This window comes from Echeneis naucrates, chromosome 7 (genome assembly GCF_900963305.1).
Source record: "Echeneis naucrates chromosome 7, fEcheNa1.1, whole genome shotgun sequence".
Taxonomy (NCBI): Eukaryota; Metazoa; Chordata; class Actinopteri; order Carangiformes; family Echeneidae; genus Echeneis; species Echeneis naucrates.
Genome location: NC_042517.1, coordinates 6,764,598 through 6,783,736, shown reverse-complemented (window position 1 = coordinate 6,783,736; position 19,139 = coordinate 6,764,598). Strand labels below are relative to the sequence as shown.

Genomic DNA, 19,139 nt, shown 5'->3' with positions numbered 1-19,139 from the left:
AAAAGAAGCAAGATTAACATGAGGAAACTGCATTTTAACAATACACTGTTTTTCTCTATCAGGGGTCTGTAAAGAGTTTTCAAAACTATGACTTCAATAATTATTTTTATGGATTCATCTGGTTCATTGAGATATAATGAAGAAAAACAAGTTGGAAAAACCTCATGAGATCCTTCGAGACTGATTTCTATTGTCCGGTTGTTGAAGACAGTAGTTCTCAGAAAATAATCATGTCATATATATATTGTCATATATTCTGGTCTGGTAAGAGATTTCATCAAAATTTCACACTAGCTTTTTTAGACATTTTTCAGAAGTCCTGTCACTTTGCAAGGTCAGATATCTTCAAAAGGTTGTGAGAGCCGCTCACAGAAAGGCAAGAGTAACACAGACTAGAAATACACACAAGCAACGGGGCTTGCATTATTTATGATAGCTATAGAACAAGACTGTTTTTATGTAGTATTGCAAATTTCTTTTGAGAATATGAAAAGTACACACTTTTTTTTTCAAATATGTTTCTACATTTTTATATATTTATATATTATAATTGGGGTTTTATTAGTGTTCCAAATTATTGTGCACAATAGAGTAACCCTAACCCTCAAAAGATTCTATAGGTTATTGAGAACTGAAAATGGAAATCTGTTGTATTTTCTGCATTCTCATTTCTATCAAAAACATCTTAACAGATCAAGTTACATGTTAACACAAGAGCCTGTCTTTGATATCACCTTCACAACTCTTTCGTACTTTGAACTTGTGCCTCCTTGCATAGTTTTTGCCAGCATTTTATTTACGTATGCCAGCATTGCCTCCCAGAGCTGCTGTTTTGAGGTAAACTGGCACTCACCCTCGTAGATCTTCCTTTTAAGCATGATCAAAAGGATCTCAATAGGGCTGAAGTCAGGGGATGATGGTGGCCATAACATGATTTTCTTTATGCCCATAGCAGCCAAGGCCTCAATTATATTTTCTGCAGCATGGGATGGTACGTCATATTTAAAAAAAAAATTTATTTTACTCCAGAAGATAATGGCAGAGGTCATTTTGACTACTTCATGCACACTAAAGGGGGCTACCAGCTAACTCCCATTAAGTTTGCTGATGTTGCAGCTTTGTTGGGACACAGTAGCTACCCTAACCCAGCCATTCAGAACTCCCTCCATCAGGGCCATCCAGTGTTGCACAGCATTCATTACTGAATCCAACTATTTGAAGATTGGTATTCAAGTATTTCTGGGCAAGCTGTAACATTACTCCTAGTGAGCATTGGTTAGAGATGGCTGAAATACAGCTTTATGGAGAACCACAAGCCTCTGAAGAATTGTGCATCAAACGGTTCTTGAGACTCCAAGAGCAACAGCAGTTTCAAATACCCATTTGCTGCTCAGCAGCAAACGGATATCTGATGCATTCTTTTGACAGAAACCTTCCTCAGTATATCTTTATCTGAACAAACCTGTCTGCACTCTGGATCACAAAAAAATCTTTTCACTGTACAACAACTGTACAACAACTTCACATTAGCTTTTGTATAATTTCAAGTGTTATCATATATTTGGGCAGCCACCTTCAGCCATCTTTTCACCTGCAGAAAGATACCCCCCCAGTATTGCATGAAACCTGTTGAGTGCTTAATAATTTGGCACGACCTCCTTACGCAGTTTTCCTTTGATTAATCTCACCTGCTAACCTAACAGGTAGGAGAAAAAACACAGGCAAAAATTATTAACTGAAAAACTCAAAACCAGGTTTATTTAACCTACTTGCATAATAATTTGGAACACAGTGTAATCATTTATGTTAACTTATCCTTTGACTGGAGATTTTCTGTAATAATTTTGACATACTATTTCATATATTTTCATTTGGGCTAAAAAAAAAAAACGTACTTGTTTAATACAGTATATTAATACAGTATAACTTAAAGAAGTATTGTTTATGTATGCATGTTGTCAAATAAGACCTAATTGGAGCAGTATTTCAGAATGACCATTGTCTTTGGAGCTTACCAATTTGAGCATTATCGTAAAGCAGCAGGTCATAGGCACCCTGGTAACCAGTGCGGTAGTTGGTCCGTGTGCCACTGTCCCACTGCACCACCACCGTCTTGTCTGGTGTGGTGGTGCTGCCTTGCCTCCCAATCTCCACCACTGTGCCCACGTGGCCCTCTCCATCATCCTGGTTTCCCCATTTCCAGTCCAGGCCGCGCACCACACGCATGCCCACCTCCATGCTGCCTCTGTTGGGGCCTGGCCTGGGGGCTGAGCGCAAGGGGCGGGGCCTGGCAGCTCTGTCACTTCTGCTGCTTCGCCTCTGAGGCTTGTGTGCGGCAGGACCAGCTAATGCTGATGATATTGCAGGCAGGGACGGTACCAGTGGTGTTTCCGGGAACAGATCAGGAGTGACTGCAGGTTAAAGAAGATAACAGTTCAATGAAAAGTTGAGGATGAGGCTAAAAACAAAATTATTATTGAACAATGTAGATAAATGGATGTAACAAAGTCACAGTAGCTTTGCTGTGTATCATGGCACGTGTGAAATGTCCCGGACCTGACCTGATACATACGCACACAAGTACTGTGTTTGACATATCCATAGCAGGGCATTCAATAATGCTCTAAACCTCAATCATAACATACAACTATTTCAAGCTAACCCCTCATTTGCTGTGAACATGCAAGAGGAGAATCATAAAAAACAGAAAACAAAGCCATTTTTACATGAACCTGCCACATTAGACAAAATTTAGTACATATGCTCTTTATAGAAGCACTTCTAAAGTGGTAGCCATTCAATATTAGTTGATCTGAAAAGGGAAAAAAAATGCTCAGATGGGGGCACATATAAATCAATAAATCAATGTGTATGGACCTACCTGAAACTCATTACAATTCCTGCATCAAATGAAAAACATCGAATTTAAACCTTGAATCAACAAAACAGAGGCAAATTTTAAGGCTACAGCGAATAATGAGCTGCAGTCACCAAATAACATATAAACATACATGAAATAGAATTTATTATTTCACGCACTCAACCAACTTAAAATATTCCCTGCTGTTACTGCAAAAATCAATTTACAAGGTTGCAGCAAGAGGAAAAAAAAAACAAAAAAAACTGCAGAACTTGCTAAACTGGCAGCTAACATTTGAATAACAACCCACACAATGCATGTTTATATTTCTTTCCTAAAACAGCGATACGAAAAAGGAATGTTTGCTGATGTTATCTCCAACATGAGGCGGGCAAACAATGGCAAATAATCTTTTAGCTAAGTGCTGTTAAGGAAGGCTAACATGCAATCCCTGCAGAAAGTGGAGTACACATCCTAATTGCTGTCAATTTTCAGTGTAAGGACACTCCTACATTCTTTGTCGTATTAACACCCAATACAAACATTACACCCTATAAGGCCACAAGTGTTGTAGTGGAGGGGAATGACAGCAAAAGTCTATGCTGCAAAAGAAAACAGGTCATTATGCAAACAGGCTTGACTCACAAGAATTTGTAATTAAGTCCCATGCCTGTCAAAAGGGTCATGTATCTGACCACATTCCCTGACAGATGGTGGTGGTAATCCATCATTTCCCTGTTTACAAGAAGCACTCATCTAAATTAAAAGGACAATGAAGACACTTGAGCCTTTTCGGTGGACGGACAAAATGGAGTAAGCCATTTACAAATGCTGGCATGCAGAGGAAACTTTAAACCTATTTTGAGGCTTTCTTAATGCTTATTCACATTTGTGTGAAAACATTCTGTAACTTGCCAGACACCATCCATTTATCTGGCAATTTCCACCCGATGTGCTCTTTAGTATGTATAGCCAGTGCAGCCAAAGGCTTTACTTAAAAAGACACTTTCAGTAAGAGGGTGGGCAGATGTCTGTAATGTGGCTGAGATTGCACGTGCCCGCTTATCAAGATTACAATGTCATTTGGTATTAAAGGCATCTGCTTAAGCATATGGGATGGAGGGATCAAAGGAGGGAAAGCAGGCTGTTTATACTCCATTTTCTGTCCAAAATGACAGCTTAGCCTCTTTTACGCTCTGGAATAATGTCCAGGCCAGTCATTTAACGTTTCAGCATGCAAAACAGTGAAGTTGTCCCGGGCAGCGGACAGCTTGACACACATATTCCAGCATGCTTGGTGTGGATGAATGCAGGAATTGCCAAGTTCAGAAAAATGCCTTATTTCAAAATTTTGCAGTAAAGCAGGGACAGACTTGTGGATTCTGTTTGATAAATTATTTTGCAGACACAGACAAAAAAAACCCAAAAACAACAACAACAACAACAACAACAACAAAAAAAAAACAAAAACAAAAAACAACTTAACCTCCCACCTACATTTAAAGCTGCTCTGCCTCCCACACGTACCCACTGCCACCCACTTCACCCACTCTGCTGCTCCAGAGAGGATTCAAGCCTCACACTGATATTGCTGTTAAATAGATCAGGACTGGAGAACTGGTGCTGAAAAGTAGACACAACATGAGGGATTCAGGGGAGGACCCACATAAATTCCAATCCCACATCTACAGGGGCACCATTTCTTTACTGTGCGAATATCTTTTGTCTGTAGAAACTACAGTTAAAGCTTGGACACATAGTTTAAGCTGCATTTCGCAAAAATATATATATATAAAAAGGTATTGATAGATACTGACACCAAAAGTAATGCATCAGCTTGCAGGTTTAAATCCTCAACAACAACAACAACAACAACAAGTGCAAACATTTGCGGAGAAACATTAAGAAATAAACAGATTAAATATTTACATTTCTAAACATAGGCATTTCCATATCTGGTGTGTAATGTTACGTGCGGCAGGCATAAGGCAAAATTACAAGAATGTGCCAATAGGGTTGTTGAATTTCTTTGAATGTTCTCAGGAGCAGATAGAACAGCTAGTTTAATCATTGAGAAAAGTCAAATAGATTATATGAATCACTACATTGTACAAAGTTGATCATGTGGCTCTTCTGCCTCTGTCTATAACTAAATAAAGTTTGTGAGATTAAAATCAGATCTGGTCAATGCAGCAGAGAAAAAAAAAAAAAAGCAGAGTAGAACTAAGGGCAAACAAGCAGCTGCGAATACAACGCACAGATATTATTTTGATTTGATGTACAACATTGACTAGCAAAGAAGCCGCATTTCAGAAAAGTATGTGAATTGGCAGCTTTAAGAGTATAGTGAGCTTTTTCAATGTTGTACAAAGTCCACAAGAGTTACATTTGAACCATTGCTGCATTTCAACGATGCATCTATTTAGATACAACAGGTTGGTCGCCCAGTGTGTGTGTGTATGTGTGTGTACTGAAGGCTGCCATGACCAGGCCACCTGTGTTACTGAAAGGCCACTGCCAATCTGTGACTGAGGGCTAAGACAGGCAGGATTACAGCTTTCTGCCTGCAATAACAGATGGACTGGCTTCCGTAACACACAGTGCTGAGGGCCGATCTGGGAGAGTGACAACCTCCATCACACAAACAACCAGGCATTTGAACACAACACACACCTTCAAAAAACAGCAAATTCACAGTGCTTAAATTGCAGAGGAATATTATGTAATTTCCAGAAAGTATGTTTATGATGACAGGGGGCACAGCTTGAAAGATATTTTTACTGACATAAAGCTTTAAGTAAGCAGTAACTGCATGTATACAAAAAAGAAAAAAAAAGTCTATAGATAGATATTTATTGTCAGTTTTGATTGTCCTGTATGCAGAAGACAGAGTGAGAGCATGACCGGGATAAACAGTGTGTCGGTCAGAGAGCCCATTTATAACTGATGACCAACTTCGTTATCTTCCCATTTGTGCTCTATGGCAACCGGCCTGTGTGATCAGCACATTTTCTCTCCCGCAAGGGACACAAAGTGTAACCTGTGGTGCAGTCAAACAAAATGTTTTCTTTGTGACTACAAGGGATCCTACGTGTCCCACATGGTCAGAACCTCCCCCTGAACTCATCACAAAACTCTGCAGTTAGGCTTGTGAAGTGATAAAACAAAATGTTTTAGAATCAATATAATAACAGCGCAAATGTCCCTGCTAGCCGGTGTTATGTAAGACATGGAAGGGTAGGCTACTGACATCACAAACTATAGACAATTATGGATTAACTAAAGGCAGGGAGACACGTGATGACTGATAAGAAGATAAGCATATTATAGTCCTTTTTCCAACCTACAGGTAGATCCAGTTCTGCAATCTGATTATTATCAAGCAGCTTCAAAAAGGAAAATGAGTCAGGAGTATAATTATTGGCAGAAGGAGCGCCATTAGAAAGTGTCCCCAGATGTACGTTGTGTGGCATGATGTCTGAGAGGCTTATATTCTAACTCTAATGTCTAATGTATGTCCCAGGTTCTTTTCTGTAGCCCCCGAAAACTACATGCTTACCAGTGTGCAATGTATAAACTTTAGCCTCATCAGCTTTAATATCAGCCTGCTTCAACTGGTTTGTGTCAGAAACATCTGGTGGCTGGGTGAGCGACAGGAAAATCAATAAGGATCCTGAGTACATAACACATTTACAAAGATTTCTTCAGAGTGGGCGACAGGCTTAAAATAAAACTCTCCATTTCAGTTCTTTCTGTTTGGCCCACCTACCTAGTCTCAAATTTAACTTAACAAAGTCATGTAGAGTTAGTTCTCATACTGTTATTAGATAATGCCGTGAGTGAAAGCAATTTCAAGGTCTTCGAATGTGGAAAATAACTCATTAACTGCATGATTCAACACTCAACTCTTGAAATACTTAAATAATAGTTACTACACTGCAATTTTCAGATGTTTCAGCTTCATTAAAAAAAAATAAATAAATATATATATATATATATAAAATAATCTCCACAGAAACTTGATAGCACCATACCACAATGAATAATTGTACTTACTCCCCATGATCTTTAGCCCATTTTTGAACATCTTGGCTGCTGTATGGTTCCCGTTTGTTGTGACACCAAAAGCCTCACACTGCTCTTGTCCAAACCAAATACGTAGTAACTCTTTAAATCCTGATTGCAATGAAGCACTCATCCTACCAACAAGGGAGTGAGCCCCTTTTGCCCCATCCTTAGTATTTGGCTTGATGTGAACTTTGCCCTCTGTTTTGGAACATGGAACAACATTTTCCCCCCTCTGCTTGGTTGACCCCCTCCCCACCAGGTAAATGTTGCCAAATGACCATACAAGCCTGTATCTTAAATTATCTGAGCAGATCCCACAAGTGTACTATGTGCTTCAGGTAAATACATTATTTTAAATATTAATGGGGCATTGTGGCGTCACACAATCATTCATGTGGTGGGGCTGTGACCATTTCCTGTTTGCTAAGACTGAACTCTTTATTAGATGAGCTTGATTCATATAGCTTTCGTCCAGACAGCAAGGCTCTACCAGCGCCAAGCTTACGCTTCAAGTCAAACAATGTCAAAAGTCAATATTTAATCACATGTTGCTACTTGTGCATTAAGCTCCCAGTACGTACTAACTTTACCTAAAGCAAACACTGACTGTATCCAATCTTATCTCAGCTATTGCTAGATAGAACTATACCATTCAGTTCTTGAGAGATGAAATCGAATACAATCATCCTCTTCAAATGACTGTGATAAAAAAAAAAACTCAACTCAACTCAAATACCCCACTAAGCATGCTGTGATCAGGCTGCCTATGATGAAATCCAGATTTTCAAATGCAATACTGTATCCACAACCTGAAACATACTTGTCCGATTACAGTGAGGCAGAGTCTGCAGGTCAGCACAAACTATTTTTTTTTTTTTTACTTATTGGATTGTCACCAGTCTGGTGCACAAACAGACAGGCTCCTGCACAAAACAACAACTGGGACATGCAGGCATCTGCCTGTCTGTTTGCTTAGCACCTCTACTATCTTTACTACAGATTACGCCAACATGTGGCACAACTGCAGTAACATGAACCTGAACTCACCACACTGGCTGCATGCTCTTTGGCTTTGCATGTGATCATTTGACTTTTCTGCGAGTTTCGATAATCAACAAATTTTATTCACTGTGACAATCTAACGACAACAGAATCATCCATGATTCAGGGTGAGGACAATGTGAAGACTGAAGAATATATTCCACTCCACCTTAAATATGAACAGCATCATCATAACAATCACAGACTTCAAGAGAGATGGGCTGATAACGAATCAAGCAGACAAGGGTTACGTGAAATGCATCACCTGATACATAAACCATGCCAGCTGCTTTACCTGTTGGTATAGTGATGAGTAGAAGGGTGAATGAACCGACAAAAACTAGGAAGAGAAGGAAGCAGCTCCTTGCTCCTGCTACATAAACACACCAGGTGATGAAAGAGAAACAAGCTTCCACTAGTTCCAACAGCTTCCAGTGAAAAAAAACAAAAAAATAAAAATAAATTAACACCTCCTTAGGGATAGACGCACGTTCTGATGCACTTGCTGAATGAATTGGCTGTGGAGGAGGGGGAGGATGAGGGGATGCAAGGGGGGCAGAGGAGGAGAGTAGCCAGGCTGGTAGTCCAGGGATGTGCTATAACGTTGCAAACAGTCTTACGGAAACAGTGCCCTGCCGTACAGACGAGCAGCCTGGCTGTGGAGGAGGAAGAGCAGAGAGCCCGGCTGTTGGACGATGCAGGCAGCATTTAGTCCTTTGTGCATTCTGTCAGCAAGGATTACCACTGGGGAGGAGAAGAGGAGGAGGATGGTCAGGGATAGTGGCTGCCCGACGAGTGCTGCATTCAGGTTGACATTCATTCACTCTTTAAAAAAAAGGCCAGTAGTCTTTGCCATGCAGCGGGCTCCTCTGATGCTATACTCCATCACGGCAAGACGTTAGCTTCAGTAACATGCAAGCGAAGCCGACACACAGAGATCAATATGCATGGAAACATCGAGCTCTGCATGAGGATGTGCAGTCCTTTCTCTCACAGCCTGCAGGGACACCATTCGCTCTAACGCCAATGAGCAGACAAGCAAAGGACACAGGAGAGGGGGGAGGGGCATACGTTTCAGGGGGAGGGTCTGGATGTTGTTATATTTTTGGTGGGGACAGCTCAGAGAAAGGAAAAGGGGTGGGGTTGGAGGAGTATTTGATGAATGGACACCTGCCATGATGCTCATTTTCAGCAGCAAACTGATTTGTGTGGCCACTGCTGGTGAGCTGGCAATACCAGTGTGTGTGTGTGTGTGTGTGTGTGTGTGTGTGTGTGTGTGTGTGTGTGTGTGTGTGTACACGCGCACACCTAGTGCTTTTCCACCCTTGAACAAATACTCTTTGGGGTGACCACAGCTGTGAGACACATGAACAATATGGTTCCAAAAGCAGCCAAAAAGCATTCTGTTGCTGCTGGCACAAGCAAGCACGCACACGCAAATGTACAGCTGACATTGTCAGCGCACGAATAGCCAATGAATGAATGGGGGCTTAGAAGTGGTTGGGACCCAGGCTTATAATGAAGTTTATTACACCGCTGTACATCTTGTAAACAAAGCTGCTTCTGTCCACGTAATAGACTTAGTCATATAAAAAAGGAAGCATTCATGCACACACCGCCTCGTCAACAGATACTGACACACACACATACACAAAAAGGAACATGGCAGACATCAGACTAGGAGCATGGTTGAAATATAGGCATGTTGTAGCCTGGGAAAAATGCAAAGCTTAGACAGAGGGATATTGTTGCTAGGTGTGTCTGACCAGTAAATCATTGCAATGTTTGGAACCTCCACCATATTAGAAAGAGGGAATCCTTCTCAAATTGCTCTCCTCCTGTCCTCTGATCTTATCTACTTGAATAAAACCTTATTGCTCAGGTTAGAGTATTCTGACCTGTTAATATGTTGACATGCCAGCCTTTACCTAATGTATGTATAATATAAGTTTTTTCGAACATTGCACATAGTTTAAAGACAATGGTTAAAAAAAAAAGCTTTAAGGAAGAAAACATATCAGTGTTGTTTCCTTGGATCGACTTGCTGCATCTACTGAACATATTATTACTGGATCTTATCCTCCTATAAACTGCTGCCGCGACTACAAACACTCAGATCAGTGGCAATAATTCAATCTACATCACAATGGATGACTTCCCAGTTCAGCTGGGAAGATCCAAGTAGGAAAACAGGAAACTAAAAGTCTTCCCTCAGGCCACGGCAAAGTTAACGGTGCAGGTAATAAGAATAAAATCCTACTTCATTGAAATTGTCAAAAATACTGTAAAATCTGTCATGCAGCAATACTCATTATTGCAGATGTTTGTTTCAAATGTCCACATGATATGTTATTAACAGGGCAGATTATTCATTATTCATCTTCTACCAGTACCAGTCCATCACAGGGTCAACAAAGAGACAGAGACCAACAACCAAACCTACAGACAATTTAGAGTCAATTCAGAGTTAACCCAAACATGATGTCGTTGGATGGTGGGAGCAAACCCACACAGGCACGGGGAGAACCTGTAAACTCCACACAGAAACCTGCGAACCTGTGACCTTATTGTGAGGCAACAGTGCTAACCCCTATGTCGCTGTGCTGCCCACCAGGGTAGATTAATTAAGTCAAAATTTATCAAAATGAAATTTTTATCATCTTATGGCATACATACATTGCTATATTGTCCAACTACACGCAGAACGTAGTGCAGCAGCTTGCTAGTCAACAAAGTCTAACTGGACTGGTAATGTAAAAGCTTCAGCTGATACTTTTGAACTGCCAGAACATGCCCTCAGTACACAACAGGATACTGGCCAGTGAGAGGGCTTATGAAGGAGTTTTATTGATTTAATATTGTGTAACTGAATCAATATGACTGGTTGCCCACCACAAGCCTTTAATCTGTACTGATCCCAGTTGAACATTTCATTTTGTTTCATATGAGTTCTTCAGTTTGATGACCAGTTGGAACTCCTCAAAATCTAGGCGACAATCTGACAATGTTCTAAATAAAGTAATGTGAAAGAACTGCCAGCATTAATCATTGGGACAAAAAGGGGTGGCTACAATCCATAAGCAGGATATTCTGACTTGCACCGAAAGCTATGGTGTCCATTATTTGTATTATAATTAGAGTACCTCTAACCAATATTTCCTGTTGAAAATTAGGTTTATTGGGTTACTCTTTAATATTGAACTGCCAAAAGAAGCCTGTTCTGAGACAAAACACGCAGCAAGAATTTAGAGAAGGGGTATTCAGAGACAATGCAAATGCCCCAAAAAACACATTTGCTTAAGTTAATTCAGCACAGAGAGGCAAACACAGGAGCCCCTTCCAAAAAGGACCCCGTGTTTAAAAGTCTTACCTTGAGAATTTCCACATAATACTTTCCCCATTTCTTCTCTACTGCTTCCACCTCTATATGTCTGAACCACGAGTCATTTCTGTGATGTAAGGCAGAAAACAGTTCAAGCTTGCTTTTGGATTTTTGTGGAGCCGGGAAGGAGGAGGGAGGAAAAAAAAAAAAAACAACAAGACAGAGAAACTGCAATGGCTTAAAGTTTGCTGGGAAGTAGGTGCGGCTGTGCAGGGCCTGCCTGTGACCAGCTGTGAACTGGGCTCTGCGCCGTCATACCGGAGGGACGGCAGCTGTGAAGGGTCATTACCGCGACTCGTAATGTCGGACACATGTCGGCTCAGCAACAGGCATCAACTCCAGAACAGCTGCCGGCCAGTCGTTTCCCCGCCGTCGCTGTGAATGGGTAACGCTCCAGCGGCTCACACGAGTCCGACTTTCTGAGTTTAATTCAGGTGACGACGGCTGCTTAGGCCGTCCGGTGCAAAACAAACGCACACACCGACAGGTACAGCGGAGGAAACCGGCGGCTAGCCTCAGTTAGCTCACCAGCTAAAAGCGCCGGTGCTTTCTAAACTCTCCATGCTGTCATCGTCCCAACAACCGTCCGCCAAACGTTGTGTATTCACATCGGTTGGCAGGAAGGACAGACACACAACCTAATGAAGACGGAGCCGGTTCGACCGGAAAACACAAACAGTGACGATCCGGATCCGTTTCTTATCACAGCTCCGGTGACGGCCAACGATCAAACACAGCTGCTGTGACTCTGGGATATTATAACTGACCGAGCACGTTTAATCTTTATTAAAGTAAAAAAAACAAAAACAAAACAAAACATCAGGAATAGCTCGCATGGAAATGTATGAGGAGTCAACAACAAGCCGCAGAATGTAACCAAACGTGAATTGGACATTTGTGTGGACGGACTTCTGCCGGGCTTTCACAAAAACACATGATGGTGATGAGACTGTGCGTCCCGATAGCCCGTCCAACACTGACGCTAGCTAGCTAACCAATATTTGGCCATCATTTATCGGCACAAAACACAACTTCTCAACGGATGCAGCTACTTACCAGGCCCCTGCCGACTACGTTTAGTTTGCGGCAAAGCCGAATACCGCGTCGCCGTCCACCTCCGACACTGACATGGCTTGATTTATGACAAATAAGTATTTACTATGATGTGCAGCTCTGCAGCACACAGCCATGACAACACGCCCATGCATTGCGTCACTACAAATGCTGCCTTCACGTGCTTCTCGTAATAAATAAACCGAATTACGAATTCAATGACCCCCCCCCAAAAAAAAAAAAAATAAATAAATAAATAAAAATAAATAAATAAATAAATAGTCACATAGATGCTTTATTCACTTTTTTATTGATCGAACAAGCGCTGTTGTAGAAGTCATAGGGTGGTGTGTCGGTCTGATAGTCAGTATACTGAGAAAAAAAAAGGTCCATTGCCATCATCCGTCTGTTTGAGCATTGCATTTTGCTCGTTTTAATCTAAAACTCCATCAAAAATCTCAGTCACTATAATAAAAGATAGACGCTCAGGGAGGACCATTGTCTCCTATAACCACTGCAGATTACACCAAAACGTTTGCTCAATCAAATGGACTCCAGTGGAACGAAACAGCACTCAGATGGGACTGCAGCAGTGACTAACTCCACAAAGCAGCAATGACCTATGGCCTTTACTGTAAAGCTTTCCTTTTATGGACAGGAAAATATAAGAAGTCAAACATGTTTCAGTTCCCCAAACCCTTCTCTGTTATTCGGTCCTTGTTGGACCTCTAGTGGCCAGAGGGCCTTGGAAAAAGCCAGCCTCTCAGCTGAATTGGGCCTCAAGCTTGTCATGTGTCCTCTCATCCGTTCCTCAATTTGTGAAATGAACTCAAAGTGTTTTCATTGATTGTCGTAGTAATCACAAGGTGGCAGTTCCTAATTTTGCCTGCCCTACATGTGTTCAGGCTATGGGTGTTAACAAAAGGCCTAAGAGAACTGACTGAAATACAGAAGGAGGACAGGTAATTATTTAAATCAACCCTGGGGTAATTCCTCAAAAGAAAAATTAAACAACCACAAAAACAAACCAGTTAAAATATTTGACCTTAAATGCACTCACATATAAACTGTAAATACATTGTAACTATGATGAAAATGTTTTCAAATTTTCAGCAAATTACTAGAAATGGAAAATCATAATCTGTGCTTAAACATAAGATAAAAATCTGGCTTTTGTTCTTTATGGTGACATTTTCTATAAAATAAATACAACGTTTTAAGGTGTTTAAAGGGTTTGGAAGACTCACCAAAAAGACAAATTCGAATTCATCAAAACAGAGATTTTGATAGGAGGTACAAATAATCAAATCACAGTTAGACTGTGTACCTGACCCTGCAGTCAGGGACTTTAACTAAATTTACACCAAGCCACATGATAACTACTGTGTCTGGTGGTTTGAAGGCCGCCTGACACTGCCTCCTGCTGACAATTTTTTTTTTTTTTGATTATGGTATAATATGTCAACTCACAGTCAGTCACAAAGAGATACACTAGCTTTGTTCTGTTGTCCATTGACACTAAGAAGTGTCATTCTTAGTGTAACTTCAAGCATAGACACCAGGTCAGAAACAACGAATACACTTGAAACCAATTTTTCATTTAGCAACATGTCACAAATTTGCATCCTGCTGACAGACAATGGCAACATAATAGACACAAGAGAAATGCTTACATGATAGAATATCAATTGCTCCACTGATGCCACCACGCCCATATGACTGAAAACAGGAGGCTCCATTTTTAGAAAGATAAACTCCATAAATTTATGGCGTCGCTTCATAATTCATATTTTCTAACATACTTCCCATCAACACTGCTGCTTTATCATTTATAATTTTATTTGTATATAAACTTCTCCATTAATGTTTTGATTCCACAACCTTATTTCTAATTGAAAAGATATTCAACAAAAAATGCTTTGTTATATTTAATTGTCCTGTTTATTTCATCTTAACGAAATGTGACATTACTAGATTTGAAATAAAGACATGGAATATCGCCATCAGTGAGTTTTATTAGAATCCCATGAAATACTATTTGGCTTTCCAAAAAGAAAAATCACAATGACCAAATTAACAGTACGTAACATAGTACTGTGTTGAGAGTAATGGTTTAATTATGTAGATGCATCTTGAGGAACTACAAATATGGCAACCGTAGGTTTATCATCTGCCTTTATGTGTAAAAATGTGGCCCTCTTCAAGGAAATGTTACCATCTATCCCTCTTCCTCAAGACACATTACTGTTGTCTTAATACTTAAAATATCTTATGTTTGTGTCACAGAGGAGGACCTAAACTAAATCTCTGTCCAACGTATAAATTAAACAATAAATTAAAGTCAGTGAATGTCTTTTGACAACTTCGTACAGATACAAGGAGATATATAAACTAGTTTACTTTAAAACCAGAAAATTTGAATTATCAAAGCTAACAGATCACAGTGATGGCAAGCTGCCAGGAGGTGCCAAAATAATCCCAAACACATAGAAAAGTCCCATGAGGAGGTTGAGCTTGGCTGTCTTCTGGGGGATCTTGGCGTAGCATCGGCTGCGGAACTGCTTCTCCAAGGGGAATGCCATTGGTAAGGTGAGGAGAGGCAGGGCCATGCTGATGGTGTACCGGGTGGCAAGAATGCAGAACAGCACGTAGGGGACGAAGAGCAGGAGGTTATAGAGGACGTAGGACAGCATGGGGCCTATGAGGATGGCCAGGGTGACAATGCCCGCCTGCTTGTCAGAATCCATGTCTCTGGTGTTGTTGCTGTGGAGGATGGCTTCTGTGTTGAGGGCCAGTGGGACAGCATACACCAGCGGCAGCATTGACAGGTAGCCAACTTGCACAGCATGGGCAAACATGACTGCCAGAGGGCCGAAAGTAATGAGAATTACCACATCTCCCAGGGCCACATACTTGAGGCCAATGCCTGGGGAACAAGAGTAAACAGAAGCCACAGTTAATCTTTGGATTAGTAGTTGTCAACAACTTCCCATCAAATCCAAGTGCAGAAGCATAGAAGCATCTGTTTTCAATGTTTTGTTCATCTCTTTGGGTCCAGATGTGAAAATCAGAGAGTGGTGTTTTTGGACAGAACCAAAGCCTCACAGGAAAACTCTGAAGAACCACTGATGAAAACAGATATTAGTCAATGCTAACCTGAATAATATGAACAAGTACTTTGTACTGCTGCCTCCACTGTCCCAAACCCCTTATCCAAACATTGGCCAAAATGGGTTACAGGTGGCAACACTGGGTTTTTATGTTAATTTGTCATCTCAAAGCCAGGGTTGTTTTCTCAGACTCCGAAATAGACTGAGAAACAGAAGATGACCACACAACTGTCTTTGAGTGCCGAGTAAAAACTAAACCAGACTTCAAGATCATTCTATAATTAAAATCCACATCATATAAAACCATACCAAAACACTACTGGCACGATTTATGCTGGTAATAACTGGTTTTATAAGAGTATCAATACACCAGTTAAATGACATTTTGATGGAAGGTGTGCACATCGCATTTCTTCTTCAGAGTAAGTATTCACATTTTAACCTCTTTCAGGCATGCACGTCTCTTAGGGAAGAAATGTAACACATCAGTGTCATGTTTGAAAAAGACCCCAACTACTGTAAGGGGAGAAAGATAGCAGTCCTTTATTAGTCCTGCAGTGGGGAAATTTGCAGCATTACACTTTCAAAGTGGACGAGGACTGCTAAATTAAACAAGACCTACTCACAATAAATAATATTGCATAGGCTTATAATTTGAAGCCACTTTCCTTGTACCATACTGGTACCACAGCATCTGCCACCTGGAGCCACTGACAGGCCAACTTTCCAGAAGTTGCTTCATTGTAAGGTGTGTGTGTGTCTGTGTGGTTGTGCACACACTTTAAGTGACTATGGTGTGTAGAAAACAGTAAGGCAACAATCCAAGAGATTGAGAAGTTAATAATTTACTTACCTCCGGTGTATAAAAAAGAGCTGGAAAGTCCCCCAAAGTATATAAGGGCTAGATGCTCCAGTCTAAGTGTAGAAAAGAAGTACAGCAGAGTGGCACACAAGCATCCTAAAGAATATAACAATGCTCCAAACATAACAACATCCTGTGGTGCCAATATTTCATCCACAAGAGTCCTATCATCACTCTTCTTGTGGTCAATCCCTTTGGAGAAGTCATAGTAGGTGTTAACAAGGTTGCCCGCCCCATGGACTACAAGGACGGCCACAGCACACACCATCAGGATGAGCAAGTCCACAGAGCCCTCCATTTTATATGCCAATGCACTGCCGAGGGCCACCGGCGTGAGCGAGGTGCTGAAACTCCATGGCCGCAGAGCTAGCACATACGCCGCACATTTCTGCCTGACATCTGATGCGATACGAGCCATCCTCGACTTGTGGTTAGCGCCTGGAGGGTGACCAACCAAATTATTCATACCAGTCTGCCATTGCTGGCCATTGTGACCATTCGAACCAGCCAAAACAAATGTTTCTGCCCTGCTTTGTTTCTGCTCATTGGCCATTCTTCTGCAAGGTGTCTCCAAGTACCACCGACGTTCCCAAAAGTCATCCTGCAACAACAAATCAGAAACATGACAGGTCAGGTGACAGTCCATAACATACCACACCGTTTTTCAGCCTGAAGCAGGGCTGAAAGGAAACTTCAGTACTGAGGACTAATTAAAAAGCGCATGTCGTAGATGTCATGGTTAATTCTGTGCAAGGTGGCTTCCTACGAATGTTTCAGGAAAAGGGGTCAGATTTCGTTCACATTTCCCAAACTAGTCGTCAAAGAAAAGACTAAATCAGCATGGATATAGAAAGATGTACGAATGCATCATAATATCTGAATCTTATTGCACATAATCTGACCACTTCAAGGCTTTCCGAGGACTTGGCAGAGGTCACAGAGATCGAAGTACGGCCCTGGCTTAGAGGAGGACAGGCAGCGGGGATGGTGTAACTTTACTGACAATTCAACGAAAAGCGACCGCAAAAGGAATATGCAGCTGCTAGCCGTTTAGCTCGCTCATGATCGGCGGCATTTCGTCAAGCCTCCTCTTCAGCCGCCGGAGAGGCGACTGTGGACAGGAAGCAGATCCGGATATCGATCACGGGAGGAGCAGATAAGATTATGGGCTTAGAAGCTAGCGTGGCTGCCGCCGAGCTAATTCTCTCCGTGCGGGGAAAGAAGCTCTTACCGACAACGTCTTCGGTGTCTGACAGGAACCAACCGAGCTCCTCTGCGCCCAGAAACATGTCTCTGTGGGGGGCCCCCCGGCGCCTTGAGGAGCGAAGCAGCTCTTTGGCTTACGTGTCAGCTCCCAAAGTATTTGACTGTTTGCCCACTGTGAACTCTGCGGCAGCCATTTCCTCCGCCAGAAGTGCAGCGTCCTAAAGGGGTCGGAGAAAGAGGAGTCCTCACACAAGGTTCCGGTTCATTCACTGCCGTTCTGTCAAATAATTTGGCAGGTACTATACGGAAAAAAATGTGGAAACGACACAATATAATAACATAGTACAACAGGATTTTTTTAAAAAATGAATCTTACCCATATTCCTAGATATGTGTATTTGTTTAGAGGCGTTATGATGGGTGTGATGGGTCACCGTCATTATTCCCGGAAATGTAACTACACGACTAAAGTTGCAACAGTGCTTCTTTGCTCGTTTAAATTAATTAGATGTGGTTTTTTACCTTTCAATTTCCATTTAGCACTAACGATGAAGACCATATTAAGGACCTAAGTCTCAAATAATAGTAATAATAATGATGATGATGATGTTATGTACGGCTGCTTAATGTTACTGTAAGTGAACGGTGTCATCATTTCACATGTCCTATTGCAGGTAAACAAAATCTGTCGTGTTTTAACAGTAGAAGGGCACTCAGTGCATAACCAATGTCAGACACTTCACATTTAAATATAGTAAAGATAAGTGTTGGACACGTTTCAGATTAGTTATAGTTACTAATTACTTTTCTCCAAAAGTAACTGAGTTTATTATTGATTCATAGCTATATAAATGTACGTACTCACCAGGGAAAGTCAAAATTGGGTTAGAAATGTTTGAATGTATCGGTATATTTTAAAATATGTGATTTTTCTCTTTAATTATACTTTAAATTCAACTACTTATTGAATTACTTATAATAAAACCTTAATATTATATTCTTTTACATGAACGAATTGAACACTCTATAATGTCTGTACTGTGTGTGCAGTTTGTGTGAGAAGACCCTGCCTCTCATTGACCATGACATTTCACTAAAATTAAAATAAAACAGAGCTTCACTAAAATTGAATGTGTTCCTCATCGCCCCACGAGGTTCGATACGAAAAGGCCTGAAAGAGAAATACCTACACGTGTAACAATGTCCGCAATAACTTATGAAGCAACCCAGAGAAATCATGTTCATCATGTGCTCTCAAACTCAAACGGTAGGTGTGGACATTACGTGCGTTTCTTGGATCCCAATGTCCCTTTTATAGTCATTTTGCAAAAAAAAAAAAAAAAAAAAAAAAAACAAAGACTGCTCTAAAACGTCCAAATTCATCCAAAATACAGGACAATGAGAACAAGTGCTGACTGGCTTCACAGCCCATCACTCACCAGCAGTGACTTCTCTGTGGTTTCTGCACTGCTCATGTTACTGTGCTCACTGTGAGCGCTTAAAATGTCTCGCATTGTAAAATGCTCCACTGCATTTTGTTTGGAGTTGAGGGATTGG

General features: G+C 41.1%; 2 protein-coding genes across 5 annotated transcripts in view; both read right to left on the bottom strand.

The window, feature by feature from the left end:
• The window catches only part of mib2 (MIB E3 ubiquitin protein ligase 2), a 40,943-nt gene extending 28,387 nt beyond the window's left edge, over positions 1-12,556 (bottom strand). The window contains exons 1-4 of one of the 4 annotated variants that reach the window (XM_029506047.1): positions 12,408-12,535; positions 11,340-11,418; positions 8,265-8,713; positions 2,016-2,411 (exon numbers count right to left, since the gene is read on the bottom strand). In XM_029506047.1, coding sequence (XP_029361907.1) covers positions 2,016-2,238 — 223 coding nt within the window. In that variant the 5' untranslated portion in view covers positions 2,239-2,411; positions 8,265-8,713; positions 11,340-11,418; positions 12,408-12,535. Of the gene's footprint in view, positions 1-2,015; positions 2,412-8,264; positions 8,714-11,339; positions 11,419-12,407 lie in introns of all 4 variants that reach the window. The other 3 variants (XM_029506044.1, XM_029506046.1, XM_029506045.1) reach the window with 3 other exon arrangements.
• A 1,843-nt stretch (positions 12,557-14,399) lies between these two features.
• Positions 14,400-17,774, bottom strand: ubiad1 (UbiA prenyltransferase domain containing 1). The gene is made up of 3 exons (XM_029506048.1): positions 17,608-17,774; positions 16,368-16,977; positions 14,400-15,330 (listed from the first exon to the last, which is right to left on the bottom strand). The coding sequence occupies exons 2-3, from the start codon at positions 16,927-16,929 to the stop codon at positions 14,843-14,845; spliced, it is 1,050 nt and encodes a 349-aa protein (XP_029361908.1). The 5' UTR covers positions 16,930-16,977; positions 17,608-17,774; the 3' UTR covers positions 14,400-14,842.
• Positions 17,775-19,139: the final 1,365 nt, after the last annotated feature.

Excerpts from the sequence above, each read along its gene's own strand:
- ubiad1 (XM_029506048.1), bottom strand. The coding sequence starts at position 16,929 with ATGGCCAATGAGCAGAAACAAAGCAGGGCAGAAACATTTGTTTTGGCT. Across the intron at positions 15,331-16,367 it reads CTCTTTTTTATACACCGGAG|GCATTGGCCTCAAGTATGTG; the intron begins GTAAGTAAATTA and ends CTTGTTCCCCAG.